The 20,142-nt window shown below is 45.0% G+C and overlaps 1 protein-coding gene across 1 annotated transcript; it reads left to right on the plus strand.

The window, feature by feature from the left end:
- The first annotated feature begins 1,016 nt into the window (after window positions 1-1,016).
- Window positions 1,017-19,715, plus strand: cavin2a (caveolae associated protein 2a). The gene is made up of 2 exons (XM_076264438.1): window positions 1,017-2,013; window positions 16,924-19,715. The coding sequence occupies exons 1-2, from the start codon at window positions 1,429-1,431 to the stop codon at window positions 17,839-17,841; spliced, it is 1,503 nt and encodes a 500-aa protein (XP_076120553.1). The 5' UTR covers window positions 1,017-1,428; the 3' UTR covers window positions 17,842-19,715.
- Window positions 19,716-20,142: the final 427 nt, after the last annotated feature.

Below are 20,142 nucleotides of genomic sequence, written 5' to 3' on the forward strand. Positions count from 1 at the left end.
TCTCTCTCTCTCTCTCTCTCTCGAGTGAAAAAACACCTGCATCTTCACTGCCAAAAATGCTTGAAATAACTCTGTGTTCCACTGAAACTCCACCTTTACCTTTAGTGTGTGTGTGTGTGTGCGTGCGTGCGTGCGCGGCCGCGCTTTGTGTTTTTTTTTTGGGGGGGTGCTGTTCGAGTGAGTGTGTCTCTGTGTGTGTGTGTTGTGTGTGTGTGTGTGTGTGTGTGTGTGTGTATTCTGGCTCAGGTCCAGGGGTACAGATGAGCTCATTGTTCAAACGCTGGTTTTTCACATTTCCCCATGTCACTTTTCCTCAAGTCACAGCACAGGAAAACAAGAGGTAAAGGGACAGCTCTGAAAAACAAAATTATTCTTCTCTCTATCTAACCATAACTCTTAAAAAGACAAATGCAAAGATTAATATCCATATTGCCATCCATCAAATGTACACTACATACTAACCCACATATAAAGACATTGGCCATGCTTACTCAAACAGCACACATTACATACTAACCCACATATAAAGACATTGGCCATGCTTACTCAAACAGCACACATTACATACTAACCCACATATAAAGACATTGGCCATGCTTACTCAAACAGCACACACTACATACTAACCCACATATAAAGACATTGGCCATGCTTACTCAAACAGCACACACTAGTTCACACTTTTAGGAAGCCACTGGACCATGAACCCTGTTACACTCACGTGTAAACCTCACACCTACATACTCATACTCACAGCCTCATGTTTGTGAAAACACACACACACACACACTCTCTCTCTCTCACACATACAGACACACATACATACACTCTCTCTTTCACATACACACACAGGCATGCACATACTCTCTCTCTCTCTCTCACTCTTTCACATACACACACAGACACACACACTCTCTCTCTCTGGGTTGGGCCAGAATCCATGGCAACCAGACTCCTCCCAGTGGGTGTGTGTGGGTAGGCTTTAAGTGCAGTGTTTGGGAATGTTATTGAGCGAGAGAATCCACACGGACAGAGAGAGAGAAAGAGAGAGCAGCGAGCGTCAGAGAGAGAGGGAGGGAGAGTGAAGGAGAGAGAGTGAGAGTGAGAGAGACACAGACACAGAGAGATTTATCACAGAAGCTGAAAACTTGCTGTCAGTACTTTACAAGAACTTGGACTTGGGAGGACTTGGAGTGACCCCTCCCCAAAAAAAGGCCTTCAACTGGTGGAAACTCTGACGGGTGGAAGGCCTATAAAAGAGAGAGTGCTTCTCCAAGCCAGGCTTCTGCAAGCTCTCCAGCCCTTCTCTTCCTCCTCCCTGTCAGCCACTCCTGCGGAGCTCTACACACACACACACACGCACGCACACACACACACACACACACGTGCGTGCAAATACACAAGGATCCCACAGCCACCTGCACCAGGATGGGCGAAGACTCCACCCGTGCCGAGGCACGCAGCTCCGCCACGCTGCCTGCCAACATGCCTTCTTCCTCCAGGGTAGCCAACGCCTCTCCTCCTCCTCCTCCTCCTCCTCCTCCTCAGGATGGCCAGGAGCCGCCGCTGCTCATCCCCAGCTTCAGCCCCAGCTCGGCGCCCTCGTCCCCAGCCAGCACGCTCTCACGCCTGGGCTTCAAGATGCCGCCGTCCCCCGGGAGCCCCGGATCGCCCGGTGGCGGGCAGGTGAGCGCCATCACGGTGGTGGCGCTGCTGGACAAGCTGGTGGTCATGATGGAGTCGGTGCAGGAGAACCAGCGGCGCTCCGAGAAGCGGCACGCCGAGTTGGAGGCGGTCGTGCGCGCCGTCCAGGGCGACGTGACGCGGCTGGCCAGGAGCCACAGCAGCACGGCCAACAGCGTCAGCAAGCTCCTGGAGCGCTCACGCAAGACCGGCGGATACGTCAAGGAGGTGCGCGAGAGACTGGACCGGCAGGGCGTCCAGGTGAAGCGGCTGGAGGCCAACCACGCTCACCTGCTCAAGAGGAACCACTTCAAAGTGCTAATTTTCCAGGTGTGTGTCTCTGTGTATCTATCTCTGAGTTTGTCTATTAGGTATAATAGGGGTGTCATGCAGGTGGATATTGAGGGTGTGAGCTGGTGTGTTTGTGTGTGTGTGCATGTGTGTGTGTGTGGGTGGGTGGGGGGGGGGGAGGGGGTAGGATAGGGGACGTGGATCTATCTCTGTTTGAATAATAGGGGTGTTATGCATGCGTAACTGTGTGCATTCAGCCATAAACTGGTTGAGGGTCTGTGTGATAAAGGGTGTGACTGGGTGTAAAAATGCCTGACTGGGTGCATCCATATATATGAGGGGGTCGGTATACGTGCATGCCCTGTGCAGGTTTTGTGTGCACACAGGTATGCATGCATGTCTTGGTGTGCATGGCTCAAAGGTGTAACTGGAGGATATAGATATAGCATATGGCTTGAAAATTGGGGGGGAAATAGAGCAAGTCTCTGCAAGTACCTGTGTGTGTGTGTGTGTGTGTGTCTATGTGCATGAGTGTGTGTGTGTGTGTGTAAAGTGGTTTGGAAAAGTGCATGTTGAATATAGATTTCTGACCAGTGAGCTATATTGTCTGACACTAGTTGTGTGTGTGTGTGTGTGTTTGCTCATATCTCTCACTCCTATCTCAGTGTGTGTTTGTACACATGCACACAAGCGTGTGAGAAACGGACACAAGTTCAGCCGCCTCTTGACCCACCCTGAAATCTCACCTACGCCTGTTTGCCCATGAGCTTAACAATGTTAACACCACTTCTGTGCACCAGCACAAATGAAAGCAACCAGCAGCCAACCCCCCCAAAAAACACTAAGCCTCGCCACGCAACCAACCAACACGCCAAATCGAATCAAACTCGCCTGGCTGCATTTGCCAGTGAAAAGGGCGGGCCCTTTAATCAAAGCCAAGTCACCTTTGGGCCGTTTGTGTGTATCCTAAGGGAGGCACAGTGTGTGCTCGGTGCCCCTCCCTAATCTTAAGGGCGGCTCCTGTTGACTTAGCTCCCATCTCAGGCCTGTGCTCTTAGCTTCGCATATAATCTGATTGCCCTGAAGCTAGCTGATAGCAGGTTTAGACAATGTGAATGGTGTCTGCTTCACCCTCTGCTTGCAGATTCAGGTTTTCAGGAGGCTGGTGCGTGGGGAGGGTTTGTGTTACTCACTTTTCTGGAAATGGTGCCCCACCACTACCACCACCACCACCGCCCTCACCAATCACCAAGACAACGGGGGCCTTTGTGAGCTAGAAAAAAACAAAAAAAACTTGCTTTGGATCAGTTCTCAGTGGTTAATTGGTTCTTGATGGGGAGCTCCACTCAAGTTTAAAACCATATCAGTTTTTTCCATTGAGAGTGACACTATAAGAAGTATTTTCCCCTCCTAAAACTAAAATGGAGTTTATGACCAATTGATGTTGGCAGAAATTGCTTTTAATGAAAGCCATGGCTGGATGGGGAAGACATGAGTTCTGCCTGAAATTTCTCTCAGTGTTCATCAGGCCATGTGAAAATGATGTAGCTTCAAAACAGAGCTTTTCAGCTGGAAGACATTTTCCAGAGTATTTAGAACATTTTTGAACCTGCAGTGTTTCCAAACCAGCTGTTGTTCTTGCCGTTTGGTCGTCACACCAGTGTGAAGGTATGAAGAGAGCATTCTTGCCTTGATTCTTAAAATGTGCAGCCCAGGGTGATGATGTCATGTGGATGTAAAAGCCCATAACAACCCCATCGCTAAGGCGACAGGAATGCTCCTGATGCTTTGTAGTACACTGCGCGTGTTGATTAGGCTCACATGGGCCAGTTTCAAAAACATTTACACTTGCCCCCACCATAGATTCCCCTAAAAGTTACAGCCAGGAGGGAGACACAAGTTGAAGCCAAAAAAACTGAAACAAGAACCAAAAACAACCAACTACTGGTCTAATTATGTTTGGCAGTTCTCTTTTTGTCTGAGGTCCATATGCGAACAAGAATTAACCTTTTGGCACTACTCACATCTAGTCACCTATGATGAATGAGAAACGTCACATCTTATAATATTGCTAAGACTTAATATAATGCTAAGATTCAGTGATAACAGAGTTATAACAGTTTGATTTAGAACATCTCCTGAATTTTAATACTCTGCTTCTTGGCCTCTCTGCTTCTGAGCTGTGGCCAGCTGTTCCTGCAGGCAATAGATACACCAGCTTAGGATTGGGCTGCAGGGAGAGACCCTCCTGGCTATTTCAAAGTGCCTTTCTTCGTATGCTGCGTGGGTTGCTGGAGAGGTGCGGTCTCACCGTGCACTTTTGAATGGTAGCGAGAGGTCAGGTCAAATCCAAAGGCGATAGATACATGGATGTCATAGAACGTAGAGAATGAAGTCTGCTCAGCTCCTAGTCAATACATTCTGAACCCCCACCTCCCCCTTAAAAATCTGGATCTGTTTCATGTCTGGTGTTGTGTTGCCCCTCTCCGCACACATTCTTTCTTTCACTCACACCCCATGCTGAAATTACTAATCTTCTGTGGTGTACGCTTCACCTGCTTGCTTTTAAGGAAAGGAGTTGCGTGAGGAATATAGAGTCACGGTGAAAAGAAAATAACAAAGATTCATTGCTAACCGTGTCAGAAAATATTTCATAAACCTCAGGTAATGCATGAGGATGTGCTGTTTACGGTTAGCACATCTGGCTAACACTGAAGAAAAAGTGCTTTGTTGTTGTTTTTCCTGGCAATGCTGGCCCTAAAAGGGGAGCTTGGCTGTATTCCCTCACGTCGGGGTGAGTTGGAACACACTCGCCACACTGTTCAAGCTTTCTGAGGCGGAACAGCAGCAGCAGTGGCCGTGGCGGCCGTGCAGAGAGAAAAACGAAACAGGTAAAAAAAACACGTGGGCTAACGCACGGAGGCCTGACAGTCCTCTGCCGCTTCACTGGCTCTCTCCCCTTAACGAGCGCTAACGAGCAGGAGAGGAGGGGAAAGAGGAGCTTAATTGCTGCAATTAGACCGTGTTTGTTTGTGTCTGTGCTTCAGTGCTCTTCCTGTGTACTCAGTGCCCACACCCCCGCCGTCCCCCAGCTACAACCACCATCTCCGCCTAAAAACGCTGAGAGGAGATTCCAGCGCAGGGCCAGGGTTGTTTATCCCCCCGAAGCCACCGGGTCTCACTTGGGCATAATAGGTCACGGCCAGCGGCCAGCTCTGTGGCGTTTCCTGCCCGTTGGTGAAAAGATAGAGAAAACAGAGGCTGCCGCTGTGTGGCATTTCCTGCCCGTTGGTGAAAAGATAGAGAAAACAGAGGCTGCCGCTCTGTTGTTGTGGCATAATCAGCATCGCACAAAAGCTGGGTCTGATTGATTGAATAGCCATATTTGTTGTGAAGAGGAATTTGATGGTTGGCATATCAGCCTTCATCTACCACAAGCTGATAAGTCCTTTGTCATGTTCAATAGCAGTGTTACCTTCATCTTAGCAACATCTTTCTTTCCCAGTATCCACTTTAACTTTCACACTTGTTAATTCAAATATTAATTTTGCTATTCATGCAATTTATGCTATTTGCTACTTATCTTTTAAATGTCTTTCATATTTATAGCTCTTTGCCATTGCTTTTGTACGGCATGTTAGTGGACATGCCAGCTTAATAGTGGTCTCTAAACGACTATGTGATGACAGTAGCTGACATCAGCTATCATCGTGCAGCGAGCGAGTGAGCCTGAGAGAGTGTGACTCGCCGAGGATTGAGCAGCAGAAAGGGTGGGATGAGAAGGGAAGTGGTGTGATAACCTCTTGTTTACGGGATGTCTAATCGCTGCGGTCACAACGGCCAGGAAGGCCTTGAGAATCGTTGCCCAATCACAGCACATCCAGCTGCAATCGTTCTGTATGGGAACACGCCCGATAGCAAAACAAAGCGAATTATATCACAAAACAAAACAAGCATTCCATTCCATCTCACATTATCACTGTGAAATGTATTTTTGCCACAAAGCACATTCATCTGAAATGGACAATGTTCACTGTTGCTGTAAAAACTTTTTGTAAACAATATGTTGTCACAGTGCTTCAGGGGTTCTGACATTCTTCTACATACCTCAACATAGGCTAAATAAAACATCTCTTTAGTAACAATTGGTCAAATTCCAAACAGTGTACAGTGGATTGGGTGAAATATCCTCCCTTTTCTACCTAAAAAACAATTGAGACACATCTGCTCATTTAATGGTTATTTGCATAGACAAACTGTGGCAGTGCCTGCAGCATCATGCAAACATTATATCCCAGCTCTGTGCAAATGTATGTATCCCATTGTATCCCAGCTCTGTGCAAAGACTTTCCAGGAATTCCAGGGTATCTTGATTAGCACTGCTGTTCTTTGTAGATTACATTAAAGCAACACCAAAGAACTTTTCCTCTGTCACACGCACCATTTGTTTATCCAGCACCGGCTTTGCAAATAACAATGTCCACAGACAAGGTAGAACATGTTGCATGATTTTATGAAAGTATGATGTATTGCGACATCAGATGCAAGTCAAATTTATAGTTTCTCATGTCTCATTCCATCGAACTACAGATCCGCTACCCGATCTGCCAAACTTACATAGTGCGGTTATAGCCGATAGAGGGCCGTGAAGCGAATGCAGAAAGTGCCGTTCACCCTGTTATGAGTTGATGAACCACTGAAACGATTTTGGAAACATTATTTTAAGGTACAAAAAACTCTTTGATGTTGCTTTAAGTGCATTGCCAAAATTTGAGCTTGTCCTGATTTAAATATTAAAGTTCGCAGACCCACTATACACCACATTCTAGTTAACTTACATGCGTTTTTTTTTTTTTTTTTTTTGCAGAATGGACTAGATCATGTAAACAGACAGAAATGTACACTATCTACACAAATCTTAATTATTCTATTTTTCCCCTTATCCATAGATTTATACAGAATGCTATTTTATCTTTATCTTTAAATCGTGTAGGCCATGTAGCACACCCATATAATAATAATAATAATAATGAATTAATTTATAATTAATTTTATTTGTATTTTTCAAAGACCCAAAGTCACTTACAGAATGGGGAAACAAAGAAGGACAACAGTACCACATACATACATACATACATACATACATACATACATACATACATACATACATACATACATACATACGTACATACAGACACAAGAGCAGCAGTGAATTGAGGAATAAAAAGTAAATCATAATGGTACAAACATCAAAGGCAAGAGCAATAGTGGAATGAGGAATGAGTAATAATGGTACAGACATCCAAGACAAGACAGGAGCAATATCAGTCACAATGCATATGTGTTTATGCAAATGTGTATAGAATAGAGTGGTCCAATTTGTACCTTGTTTTAGGTGCATTCAGACATATGAAGACATTTTTACAACAAAAGAAAGAAACTAAAAAAGAAAAGAATGCCAGGAACCTGATACCTGATGTCTTGTATAGATATTTCGCAACAGTTACACCTCACAGGCTGTTAGTTAAGCAAGGCATGAAGTCATTGATTTACAGGAGGTTTCAGGCAACTGACTACAGGCGATAAGTTTCCCTCCCTCAACTCTGTCCTTCGTCCTAGAGCACAGAACGAGAGGGGGGAGGACGAGAAAGAGAGAGAGAAGGAGAAAAGGAGAGAAAGAGAGAGGAGAAAAGGAGAGAAAGAGAGAGAAGGAGAAAAGGAGAGAAAGAGAGAGAAGGAGAAAAGGAGAGAAAGAGAGAGAAGGAGAAAAGGAGAGAAAGAGAGAGAAGGAGAAAAGGAGAGAAAGAGAGAGAAGGAGAAAAGGAGAGAAAGAGAGAGAAGGAGAAAAGGAGAGAAAGAGCAGGTGGTTTGGCTGAAGCCTGAGAGGCAGTGGTGACTGAGTGGGAGGAATGTATTCAGGTGTGTTTAGATGGAGGGAAACTACTCCCATATCTCTCTCCAAGGAGGCCGGAGTGAAGAATGCCCCCCCCCCTATCTCTCTCTCTCTCCCTATTCTTCTCATTGTTCTCCTCCAGCTCAGGACCATGTCTTAGATAATCAGCCAATCACGCTCCACCCTGCAGAGAAGCAGAGGCGGACAGCATGTTAAAACACGGTGAAAAGAGAACAAGGGTCAACTTAAACCTGGGAAAAAAACAGATGCTTAGAGAGGACAGAACTGAAAAAAGACAGAAAGACAGAAATATATAAAGGAGGGGAAGAGAGCTTTGGGGGAGGAGTGTGAAGCTTAGGGAAGATGACGATGAAAAATGGAAGAGATGAAAAATGGAAACAAGGGATAAAGCAAGTCGATAAACTGAGGTGACAAGATAAACTGATGTGACAAGACAAGATGGAATAAAAGGGAGACGAGAGGAGATGGTGGGAACAAATAGAAAACAAATCTGGGAGTGGAGCATTAGTGCTGGTGTGTGCCTGGGGCTCTCTCTGTTACAAGGCACTTTCAGGTTTGACAAGTTTTTCCCTCCAAAGCGGCACCACCCCACGCAAAAAACAAATACAGACAAATGCATTCAAACCCTTGACAAACACACACATAGGCTACACTCTCTTTCTCACACACATACACACATACTGTACACACACACAAACACACAAATGCCTTCTGCCAGACTAGTGTCAACATAAACTGTATTCACTGTAAATAGTTTCCATTAAGGTTCACCTCAACTATCATTAACCAAAGTGTAGTTAACGCAAGCAAAACACTTGCTTCATTGTAATAAACCAAAGGTAACATATTGGGGTAAATAGATTGTTATAAAGCATAGTATAAAGCATTACCATAACATAAACATAGTACAAGACTGATTTAATAAGTCTTAAGACTTATGCTTAAGGGATATTTCTGGCAAAACTGTTAATTCTCAGAAGTCAGGAGTTAAAGGTCAGAGGTTAAGTAGGAGGTGAGTAGACACGCACACGCACACACACTAAAGTACAGAGGAGCAGTTCATCCATGCAAGCTGTGCAGGTGTTGACTCAACTAAAGCTGCATAGATCCACCTAATTGAAGGCTGGGAGTAGGGGGTCTTCTAAGAAAATGACTCATGTGATTAACACAGGCAGGCAGCCAGACACCCTCAAGGTCCGCTAGCGATGCGCTCGCAGAGTGGGGGAAACACTACCTTTTTTGGCCTTGCTCCAAAATCACAGAACATGCATCTCCATCCCCAGTCCAGGACACAAGAGCAGCAGCGAGCCTTTCACCCCAATCTCAGCACTACCAAAAGCCTCTGAAGCTGAAGCCAAAGGGAGTCTGTCCATTCCTGCAGTAGTATTTATTTCCAGGACCCCACTCTCATGTTCACTAGTAATGGACTTACAATGCATTCTAAGAACAGAGGAAGGGCAATGGCATGCATATTTCGGCCTACAATAAAGCAAATATGTGGCCTTTGATGAGGCTATGTCAGCATGTGGTACATTCAGGGCCTCTAGACGGTGTCACTGGCTGGGGTTGTGTTTGTTAAAGGGGGTCCTGCAGATGCCCAGAGAGAGAGAGAGAGAGAGAGAGAGAGAGAGAGAGAGAGAGACTGCCGATGTGAACTTTAGATAAAGTGTTGAATTGGGTATTGTCTCAGCCATATGCAAACAGAGGCCAATTGGGCTTCACTTTCCATCTGGGAGGGTCGCCAGTCAGTCTCTGAACTCATGCCATCCATCAAGGGGCACCAGCAAGAGGAGAGATCATGTTATTGTTTTTGTTCACTGCTGTTCTGTGTGTTTGCGTGTGTGTGTGTTTGTGTGTGTGTGTGTGTGTGTGTGTGTGTGAGGCCATGGACCCATGTCACATGCTAGATAAATGGTAGAGGGGTGTGGGGGGCTGAGATGTGACGAGCGCACGGTATCACGTGTCAGCTGGATCCATGGCAGGGTGAGGGCAGCTTCTTCCTTCCTATATGGCCGATGGGCTGAACACGCAGCAGTAAAGGGCTGCATAACTCCACCCAATCCATCCACACGCACTTATACTGTACAACCGCTATCAATGCCGTGCACAAACATGAACAAAGATGAGACACACACACACATACACACACAGAGTCATACACACTGTCATACACACACAGACATGCATACAGAGTTGCACATAAACAGTTAAGCTCTGTGAACATTCTCTCTCTCTTTCTCTCTCTCACGCACACACACACACACATACAGTACACCCATACAAGTAATCTCCCTTTCACAAACACAGATACACACGCAAGCACACACAAATACACAAGCTCTGTGCTTAATCAGAGAACATGCAGATGAATCCCTAGTCTGTTTTCAGTCAAATTTCCTTGGGAAGAGTTTTGAGTTTGTTATTTTCCCAGGACATGAGGATGTGATATGACACCAAGGGAGGTAGAGAGAGAGAGAGAGGTAGAGAGAGAGAGAGGTAGAGAGAGAGAGAGAGAGAGAACAGTGATTAAGAGAGGACAGTAGGAGAGGAGGTGAAGTGAAAATGTGATGTAGACGGCACTATCACATTTAACGGTACCGTCAACCATTCTACGCGATTTTGAACCCGTACCACTTTTTGCCACATCAAGAGAATGTCTCCTCATGATCCACTAGCTCTCCATTTTGTGAGAGCCCTGTTAAAAAAAAACAGCTTTTGTACACAGCCATGGCTCTGTGAACTGGAAACAAATAAAGTGGAAACAAACATAGCCAAACCGTAGCAGCCAATCAGATGGTGAATGCAGAGGAGTTCTCTCTCTGTTGTTTTGTTGGTGATTGGTTTAAATATCAGCTGTGATGTCATCCAGAGTCACTGACGGCATCTTTAAGACCACTACTTGTCCCTCGCTACCACGCAGTAGGCTCAGTGCACACTCAAGCACTGTTCAAGCAGACACATCCACTGACATAACAATTCTACATCTCTGGACATCTCTGGACATCTCACAGTTGTGTGTCCACCGAGATGTTTATCACACGCATTCCCACAGGACAACTCTCAACCAATAATATCCTGAGTTCTAGTTTCAGACTGGTCTACTGTACTTTTCTCTGAGCTCATTCAAAGACAAACTGCCTTATCATGATTAGAGCTATTAAGAAAACACTATACTTCCTGCCGTTTATTACAATGGTTAGAGGAGGATACTTGAAAGCCATTTTGGCATTGATACCAATGACTAATCATCAATGGCATGGCCGCTTTTGGCGGAGCATGTCGAAACAACAAAGTGACACCTCGCTCCTTTGTGGCTTGTTTGTAACCAGAAATTGAACAAATGCCTATAAAAGTATCTGGATTCTGGAAGAAATGCAACCCCAGGTTTAGCTACCTGGTTCTCGCCTGAAGCACACCAAAAGGGGAGGGAAGCTTGGCTCAGATGGCAGGATTCTCCGTCGATGACCTGGTTTAGCCTCTGAACATTATCCTGCGTTCTAAGTGCTCGGGCATTGAGTTGTATGCACTTGTGGACGATAAGCACAATCAGGACAGCCATGATCATACGCTAACAGCACTCACTCAACATCATCTGTTGATCAGATAGTCCGTTTAAAGCAGCGCTACCAGCCAAGTGACTGACTGTAGTCTGTATCCCTACCCAGCCTCTGGCCATTAACTGTAAACACATCTAGAGAAAAAAAAGGACAAATAGAGTGGGGAGATGGGGGGGGGGGTAGAGCTCTGCAGATGTCTGAGTGTGGTGATTACCCCTCAGATAGAATTACACAACTGGAGTGGTGACGGCACTGGAGGAGACCCGGCTGAATAGGGGCGGTCAGATGGGTTACCACCAGGATGGGTGTGTCCAGGGAGGGGAAACAGGCTGAATAGGGGCGGTCAGATGGGTTACCACCAGGATGGGTGTGTCCAGGGAGGGGACGCAGGCCCTGCAGGGCGTAGTTAATGTTACCATCATACACCTGAGACACACACACACACACACATACGCACACACACACATGCACACACGCACACGTGGACACTAGCGCGCACACAGTCTGACCCAGTGATGCAAACACATTATCTTTTTATGCATAGCATTCATGCATGCACGCATTCGTTGGGCAATGAAAACCTTCACTAAAAGCTTAGCAACCATCCAGATATGTGGATATTCACAAACAATTAGACTACTATCTGAGTGAAGGAATGTAAGTATTTGTGAATGGATTCAGCACAATCAAAATGCAAATCGCAAAGAGTAGTTCATGAACACAATGTCACAACTATCATATTATGTTACTGACTCCATCAACACTCTCCACTATGTGATAGTATTCATGGCAGTGTCATGATTCACAAATACCAGGCTCAACAGACAATATTTTGTTAGTGACTGTTTAGTCCTCAGTAACCTTTCCTTCTGTCTTGCAGTACAATGTGCTTCCTGTTATCATTCTGATATGAAGCACTCCACCATGTAGGAACTTTCACTCCTGGGGACTCCCACTCCCTTCTACCCTGATGCCGCCTCTTTTTGTACCCCAATTTCCACAACAAATTGAACACACACACACACTCTCTTTCTCTCACACACACACACACACACTCTCTCTTTCCTTCTCTCTCTCAAACACACACACACACAAGGACATGCACAAAGTTCCCCCTCTTTCCTCGTTGCTGACACTTCAGTGATGTTTCCACTCTAATAAGTTTGGAGGCCTATCATGGGGCACGGTAATTACATGGAGTACAATTTCACAGCATTGTGGCCAAAGGCATGGACCTCTTACATCACTCACACATTCTCTCACTTTCTCTCTCTCTCTCCTACTCTCTTCTTTCTCACTCTTTTGATCTCATTCTCCACCCCTTCCTTTTCTGCCATCTTTTAGCCTTATCTCAGTCGAGAAGTTAGATGGGAATCAGATTATGTGTGGCGATGGTAGCACACGTGGTGATACGATCTTTCCTTGGCCCTAGCATAACACAGTGCTTCTGGCTTCACCAATCAAGACGCTATCTTCTCTGCCATAAAGCCTCACTTTGATGGCTCTCTCATTTCTCTTGTTCTTAATCATGTGAGCAATACAGAAATGAACCTCCTCAATCTTACTCTGTAAAGGCTTATTTTTAATGTAATCTTCAAATAAGTTAGATAAGATGAAACCATGATGAGATGATCTTATGGTGCATGAGTTAGGTCAGGTGGAAAGATGGTATCATAACATCCTCAAACTTCAACCTAAAAAATGATTCAGCCTCATGGAACCTGAATGATGTGCAGTAGTCTCTGTCTGTTTGGGTGTGTCTTTTACATGTCTAACTGATTTGCATTGTCTGTTGTCACATTCTGATTAAACACATTCATGTGACTGTGAGGAAATATGCGATCGAGTATTCGGCCAAAAGCTTGTGTGGTTTTGGGTTACAGTTGAATGAATCAAGACATGATAGAATAATTCAACGAGCGATAAGGTTAACCAAATACAACTCATTACAGACAAGAATGTGACAAGTTATGGTTAGGTATTTCACAAACCATAATTTAATTTTGCTGTAATAAAATTATGTGGATGATAAGAAAAGTTGGGTTTTTGAGTATGTTTAAGGATAGAACCTTGAATAGGTTCTCATTCCATCCAAACACTTGTTACCATTGCCCAAATTGCATCTGTGCGGTATATGTGTTGCCTCTTGTAATCTATTTTCAAGATTTGTAATTATTTTCAAGAGCAAAAATTACAACACCTAGTCCTTGTGATTCAACAGATTGGACAGACTTTCAAAGTCCTTCTCTGTTGGTGTACAGTAGATTTGATAGGGCTGTTTATTTGTTGTTGATGGCAAAAAAAATGGTAGACCTGTTGGGTGCTCTGTGCAGTAAAGGTATGTAAAGTTGGTGGTAAAGCTGTGGCTATGTTGAGTGATTCGTGTCATGCTGGCTAATCCAGTCTTAGCTACGTCCAAATCCCTATTGATGCGTCTGCCCTCTGTTTATGCAACAACAGGCACGCTGCAATTACAATTTTCTGTCCCACATAGCAAGGATGACTGCATATCGTCACAGTCAATGACTGTTTTTGTGCACTGCTTTACGCAAGATCTGCTCAAGATCACCTCAACATGTCTTTTGTCATATGTCAAAAAACAAAAGAACATTATTTTGTTTAAAAAATATATATTATTTTTTTCCTGAGAAAAATGTAATACAGAAGAGAGAATGGTATTAAAGTTTGTCTTAAACCATGGTTGTTTATGACATACCATTCTGATAATTGTGTTCATGGTAACACTCAAAAACATACACATTGTCACTTCCATACATGGGAAAACTTTGTGGCTTAGCTGTTATTATTTGCATATGACATTTGCCAGATGATTGCAGGTATTACTGCAGGTATTCCAGAGATGTTGATCCCCTGGGTGATTTTGCTTTCTGGAGCAAATACAATTCCACCATGCCCCTGTGTCTCTAGGAGCGAGTGGATGGTTCAATGCAGCTTTCGGCCTCCCAACTGGGCTTATGCAAGACTATAGTACTAAATGTGAAGCATTCCAGCTCTCCCTTCCAAGCTAAACTGCAGTAAATTACTAAGGATTGTGTGTGTGTGTGTGTGTGTGTGTGTGGTGTGTGTGTGTGTGTGTGTGTGTGTATCTGTGAAAGGAAGAGAGAAAGATGGTTAGTGGTAGATTGAAGTGAAAAGGATTTTCTGTTGTGCAGGCCATAAAACAAGCAGGAAATGTTTGTTTGTTGTGAGATGTGTGGTGGGGTGGAGACAGGGACTTGTAGCAAAGCTAACAGGAAACAACTGAGGCAAGCAGCAAGAACGTTCAAAAGCCATATTAACAACAGTCTGTTGTTTAAATATGGTTATAATATAATTTAGTGAAGAAAAATGAGAAGAGTGTTAAATCGATAAGTAGACTGTGTTAAAAAAGAAAATTGAGTGATGGGATGAGAGTGAAAAAAGCAGATAGGGAGAAGAACATTGTCAGAATAGCAAACATTCCTTAGGATATTCTTCCCTTTGGCAACAACATCATCCATCTGAAACTCAGTGGTTATTTGGATACAAGTAGACGTGTTAAATGGAAACAGATTGTGTGTGTGTGTGTGTGTGTGTGTGAGTGTGTGTGTGAGTGTGTGTGAGTGTGTGTGAGTGTGTGTGTGTGTGAGTGTGAGTGTGAGTGTGTGTGTGTGAGTGTGTGTGTGTGTGTGTGTGCACGCACATTTGCCTGTGCAGGAAAGCAGTACACACATTTGCATGTGTAGGCCTACGTGCCTGCCCTGAAATCTTTTGTTAGGGTACTCTGATCATAAACTAATTTATTGTTATGCTGAACAAAGCCTTTATCTCAGACATAACCCCAGTGTTAATGGTGAAAGAACCAGTTGGTTGTGCAACTGCACACCTGTTCCCTGCGTTATGTGTGTATTTGTAGACATTCAAATAGCATACAAAGAATTCTTTCTTGAAATGTAAAGATTTGAAGCACTTGAACATTTGTCAATGTGTCATAAACCCACTTCTTTTGTTGAAACAATACAAAGCAAGTCTGCAGTTGTTGTAATCGTGTGGTTTGACATCAGAACAATGTACGCCTACAATCTCATAATTTAATCTGACATATAACCGTTCCCTCTCAGCATTAATCATAACTGAATGTTACAGTATGATGGAAATTAAATTAAATTTAAACCCGTTATTATGCTGTACATTACTCATGTGAAACTCACAGCTTGAGAACCATCATTTCCTCTGTATTTGGACATGACACGTGTACAAGCATCATAAAATCCAAATGTGTGGTTATTTAAACATTACACTCTAACGGAACCATATGTAAGATTGTGGCCAAAACTGGTACTGCAATCACTTTCAAATTACTGTAGAGCGGTGTATCCTATACTTACAGCACACTGCCCCCACCTGCCCACACACACACACACACACAGTCACTGCTCCACTCCCCTCCCGCCCACACACACATCTTCACTGTCATCACTCACATACATCATACATACAGTACTCTGCCTGCAATAGTAAGTCCCTTCACCATACTTGCAGTACACTGCCCCCCCCCCCCCCAATACACAGCACATTGCCTCATGAGGAAGCTTCTCCAACACACATATTGCACACTGCCCTCTCCCCACATACACAGCACACTATCCCATCTCCCTTGTCATCCCCCCAACACACACACCAAGACCCCTGGCAGTTGGGTTAGCCCCTTGAGCCGTGGATCTGCCCAAGGTTTCTTCCTTGGTGCTCCTTGTTGGTGCCCACCCCCCCAATCCCAATCCTCCCCCACCTTTCTTATGCAGCCCTTGCCACTTAATCTACTAAACCCCTCTTCTACTGCATTTTTACCCCCCCCCATAAATGCACAAATAGGCTGACACCCGACATAATTTCACTGCATTTCTTACATCCAGTAACTATATGCATGTGACAATAAACTTCCTTGTATCCTTGTATCCCCTCCCCCTGGCCCCTGACTCGAGGTTGCCAACCCGGATGCCGAAATACTACTGACATCGTGATTAGTAGATAGGTAGAGGGTGGTGCATCAGGCCAAAACGCAACATGACATGACAAAATACAGCATCAACATCAGTTGAGGGCTGTAACTTCACTTTTTAAATGACAATATCCTGGCCGGACTACTGTTGTCAGTGATATAAGTATTTGAAATGAACATGATTTCTTAATGTTTAGTGACATGTCAGGGCCATTTTATGATTCATTGAAATACATTTCTTACAAATGGTTCCTTTAAAACTAATGTGTTGTCCCTATCTGGACACAGAGATGTGTTTAAAAACAACGCAGGTTGTGTTGTTTTGAACACATTTGTTTTAAGAGTGTAGTCTGAATCTGAAATGCTTGATAAAAGCCAAATGTGTAGTCACAGTGTTATTTAAGCACTAGCCTGAGTCTGTGGATGTAAAGGAGCAAATGCCTCCTCAGTTCTCATCAACCTGTCCCAACCAGCTGTCTGCTTTTTCTCATGTGTTGCAGGAGGACAATGAGATCCCCTCCATGCTCCTCACGAAGGACCCTGCTGCGTCCACCGCTGCTTCTATCCATGATACGCAGGAGAACATGTCTTCGCACGCACCCACCCCGAGCGTTGACCGCAACCGCTCCCACGAGGAGGGCCTACAGACCATCAGCCTCACCTCCGACGAGGACGAGGAGGAAGCCGTGGGGACAGTGGCAGCCACCGGGACCCACCCGTCCAGCCCCCGTGGGGAAGCGGCGAGTGAGCTGGCCCTGGAGGAGGAGGACGACGACGACGACGACGGCCTGCCGTCACTGGGGTCCGAGCGTCTGGAGCGCTCGCGGGCCGAGAAACTGAAACGCTCCAGCCTGAAGAAGGTGGACAGCCTGAAGAAGGCCTTCTCGCGCCGGAGCATCGAGAAGAAGATCAACAAGATCGTGCCGCCCGAGCGTCGCGAGAAGATCAAGAAGAGCTTCACGCCCAACCACCCCAAGAGCCCCACCGCCAAGAGCTCATCCTTCCGCGTCTCGCCCATGACCTTCAATGTCAAAAAGGTGCGGGACGGAGCCGCTGCAGAGGCTGCGCTGCCCGAAGACCACGTGGAGGTGCCATCGCTGGGGGGGCCCGACGGCGAACTGCCCCTGGCCGAGGTGCACTCCCTGGACGAGAAGGGGCAGCCCCTCCTGAGCGTGGAGGCCGGGCTGTCCGAGAATGGGGAAGGAGAGGTCGACGCTGATGTCACCATGGCCACCGCGACGCTGGCCGAGGAAGAGCCCATGCCGGATCACAACGACGACGATGATGATAATGATGATGATGATGATGACAATGACGAAGAGGAGAGAGCAACTCCAGGGACGAGCCCGGTGACGAGCCCAGTGGCATCGGCTGCAAGCCCAGTGAATACTGCAGTGGCTGTGGAACAAGCATCTTAAATCTGTCCTTGTTCTGTCCTTAAATCTGTCCTTAATCTTAGGTTAACACTGCTTTCCCCATTAGGCTAGTCTAAACACACTATATATGGGAATTTATATAAAGCCATAAATAAGGTCCCATGGAAATGATCCTCATCCCTTCGTGCCTTAGCCATAATCACCAAAACACTTCAAAAGCAATATTCTCTTCTGATTATTTTGTGCCTGAAACAACAGACTCATTGCCTCCCCCCACTCTTAGTACGGACTAACATGGATTTGAAAAAAGACACTCATCAGAAATCAAAAGATCGGGCAGTCGGACAGCAGCACTCAGACTATCTCAGTTCCCTCACTGCGATATGAATCACTGGGCTCCTGACTTTGAGATCACACTTGGATAGAATTGCATTCCCAGTCTGTACAATAAAATGACAGTAGACATAAATGAAAGGTCTGCACTCACAGAGATAGATGGGATCTTTTTTTTTTTTTTTGCTACTGTGGGAGACATGGTTACACCCTTGCCTGAGGTCTCTATGGTAACCAGCCATTCCGGCAACAATGTCCCAATTACAGCTTCCTTAATCATGCAGGAGCACACCCACAAACAGTGACAGTCTGAGGCATGCTTCCCATTCTCCCAACACAGACAAAGCAAAGTTGGACACAGACCGGCATATTATCCAACTAACCTACATAAAAATGAAAAAGATCACAAGTATATATGTATATGTATGTGTGTGTGTGTGTGGGGGGGGGGGGGGGGGGGGGCTTTGTTATGAGAGTATAAACCTTTATATTTACACACACATTTAAGTGCATGCTCTATACATGGACACTGTGGTGAAGAGGTTATTGTGTTGTTAAGCTGACATTCTGCAGAGGTCTAAACATTTGCAGAGTAATTTAAAGGCCCCTGGTCATATTTCTGGAATTTCAGCCAAGCCATAAAGAAAATGTCCCAACTTGTCAGTAAGTTGATTTCTGAGAAAATTCTTTCCCCCAAGCTCTCCCTCCACATGAAGTGAAAGTTTCATACGCGTAACTAGCAATGACACAGTTGAAGTGCTCAGCGACACTTCTGTCATTTTCATGCCGATGTCTTTGGGTCCTCCATGGACAGGTGTGCACACACACACTGAGGACATTGGGAGAGAAGCGGAGGAGCAGGAGAGGAGCATTCCTCTTTTGACTGACCGCTTGGCACCAGCCCATGTTTCCACCCTGAGAGAGTGGAGGAGGTGGGGGAAAGGGAGGAGAGGGGGATGAAGACGGTTGAGGATGGCGGGATTGATGGCATAGTTTCCACTGAGGGGCTGGGTATGGACGCCCCTCACTGCCCGCAGGTGTGCTGCCCCTGGGCTATACTCTTGAGTCGCAAATTAACCAGGTAGATGGAGACGAGGCGTAAAAAAGAATTGAGTTTGTGTGTGTGTGTTTGTGGGGGGGTTCCAGAAAGATAAAAGATTAATGCCGTGCTAGATACACACACTCAAGATTTTGATGTTATTAAGAAAAACCTTTGAAATTTTTTACTTTTTGCGATTAATTCTCATGAGACTTCAGCCTCAGCCAGTTATCCATGTTGCCAAAGTTCCATCCTGAAAAAAAACTGTGACATTCCTATCCATAAGTCTTACTGACGCACAACTCCAGAAAAACAGTGGGGTCAGTTTCTTCCACTCGACAATATCAATCTCAGAGTTTGAATATAAGGGAAGGCCAGAGTAACGTGGTGTTTAACTGAAAATATTACACTGTGTGCTTTTTTACATTTTATTTTGTCAAATACACTATGAATGGACATCATGTGGATATGGCTAACAGCAAAAGCTGAAACTATGATGAATATATGATGAAACTCAAGATGCTCTTTGCCATATTATATATATATATATTAGGGGTGTAACGGTACACAGAAGTCACGGTTCGGTTCATACCTCGGTTCGGACATCACGGTTCGGTACGAGTTCGGTACAGTGGAGGGAAAAGCAAAACAAAAATGCAGAAAGCATTTTTTTTTGTACATGTCTCAGGCTGTACCACCTAGTGTCATACAGTCTCTTCCCTGAGCTATCTGCAACAGCCTGAAGTGTGTAAGATGTAGGCTAAACAGTACAATAAGTACCCAGACTCCATCTGTAACTTGTAAACAAAATAAGACAATCAGCTCTAAAACTGAAAATAGGCCTACAGCATCTCTTATTTCTGAAAGTGCAAATTACATAGAAAAATGATTTTTAAAAATCCACTTAAGCAAGACCTTCAACATCTGTGTTTAGTTGTATATGGAAGGGTCTACAATTTGCCTCAATATTT

Source organism: Alosa pseudoharengus, unplaced genomic scaffold (genome assembly GCF_046254945.1).
Source record: "Alosa pseudoharengus isolate Yale_2024_CS ecotype anadromous, Long Island Sound unplaced genomic scaffold, YU_APseudo_1.1 YU_APseudo_1.1_scf_3, whole genome shotgun sequence".
NCBI classification, from domain to species: Eukaryota; Metazoa; Chordata; class Actinopteri; order Clupeiformes; family Clupeidae; genus Alosa; species Alosa pseudoharengus.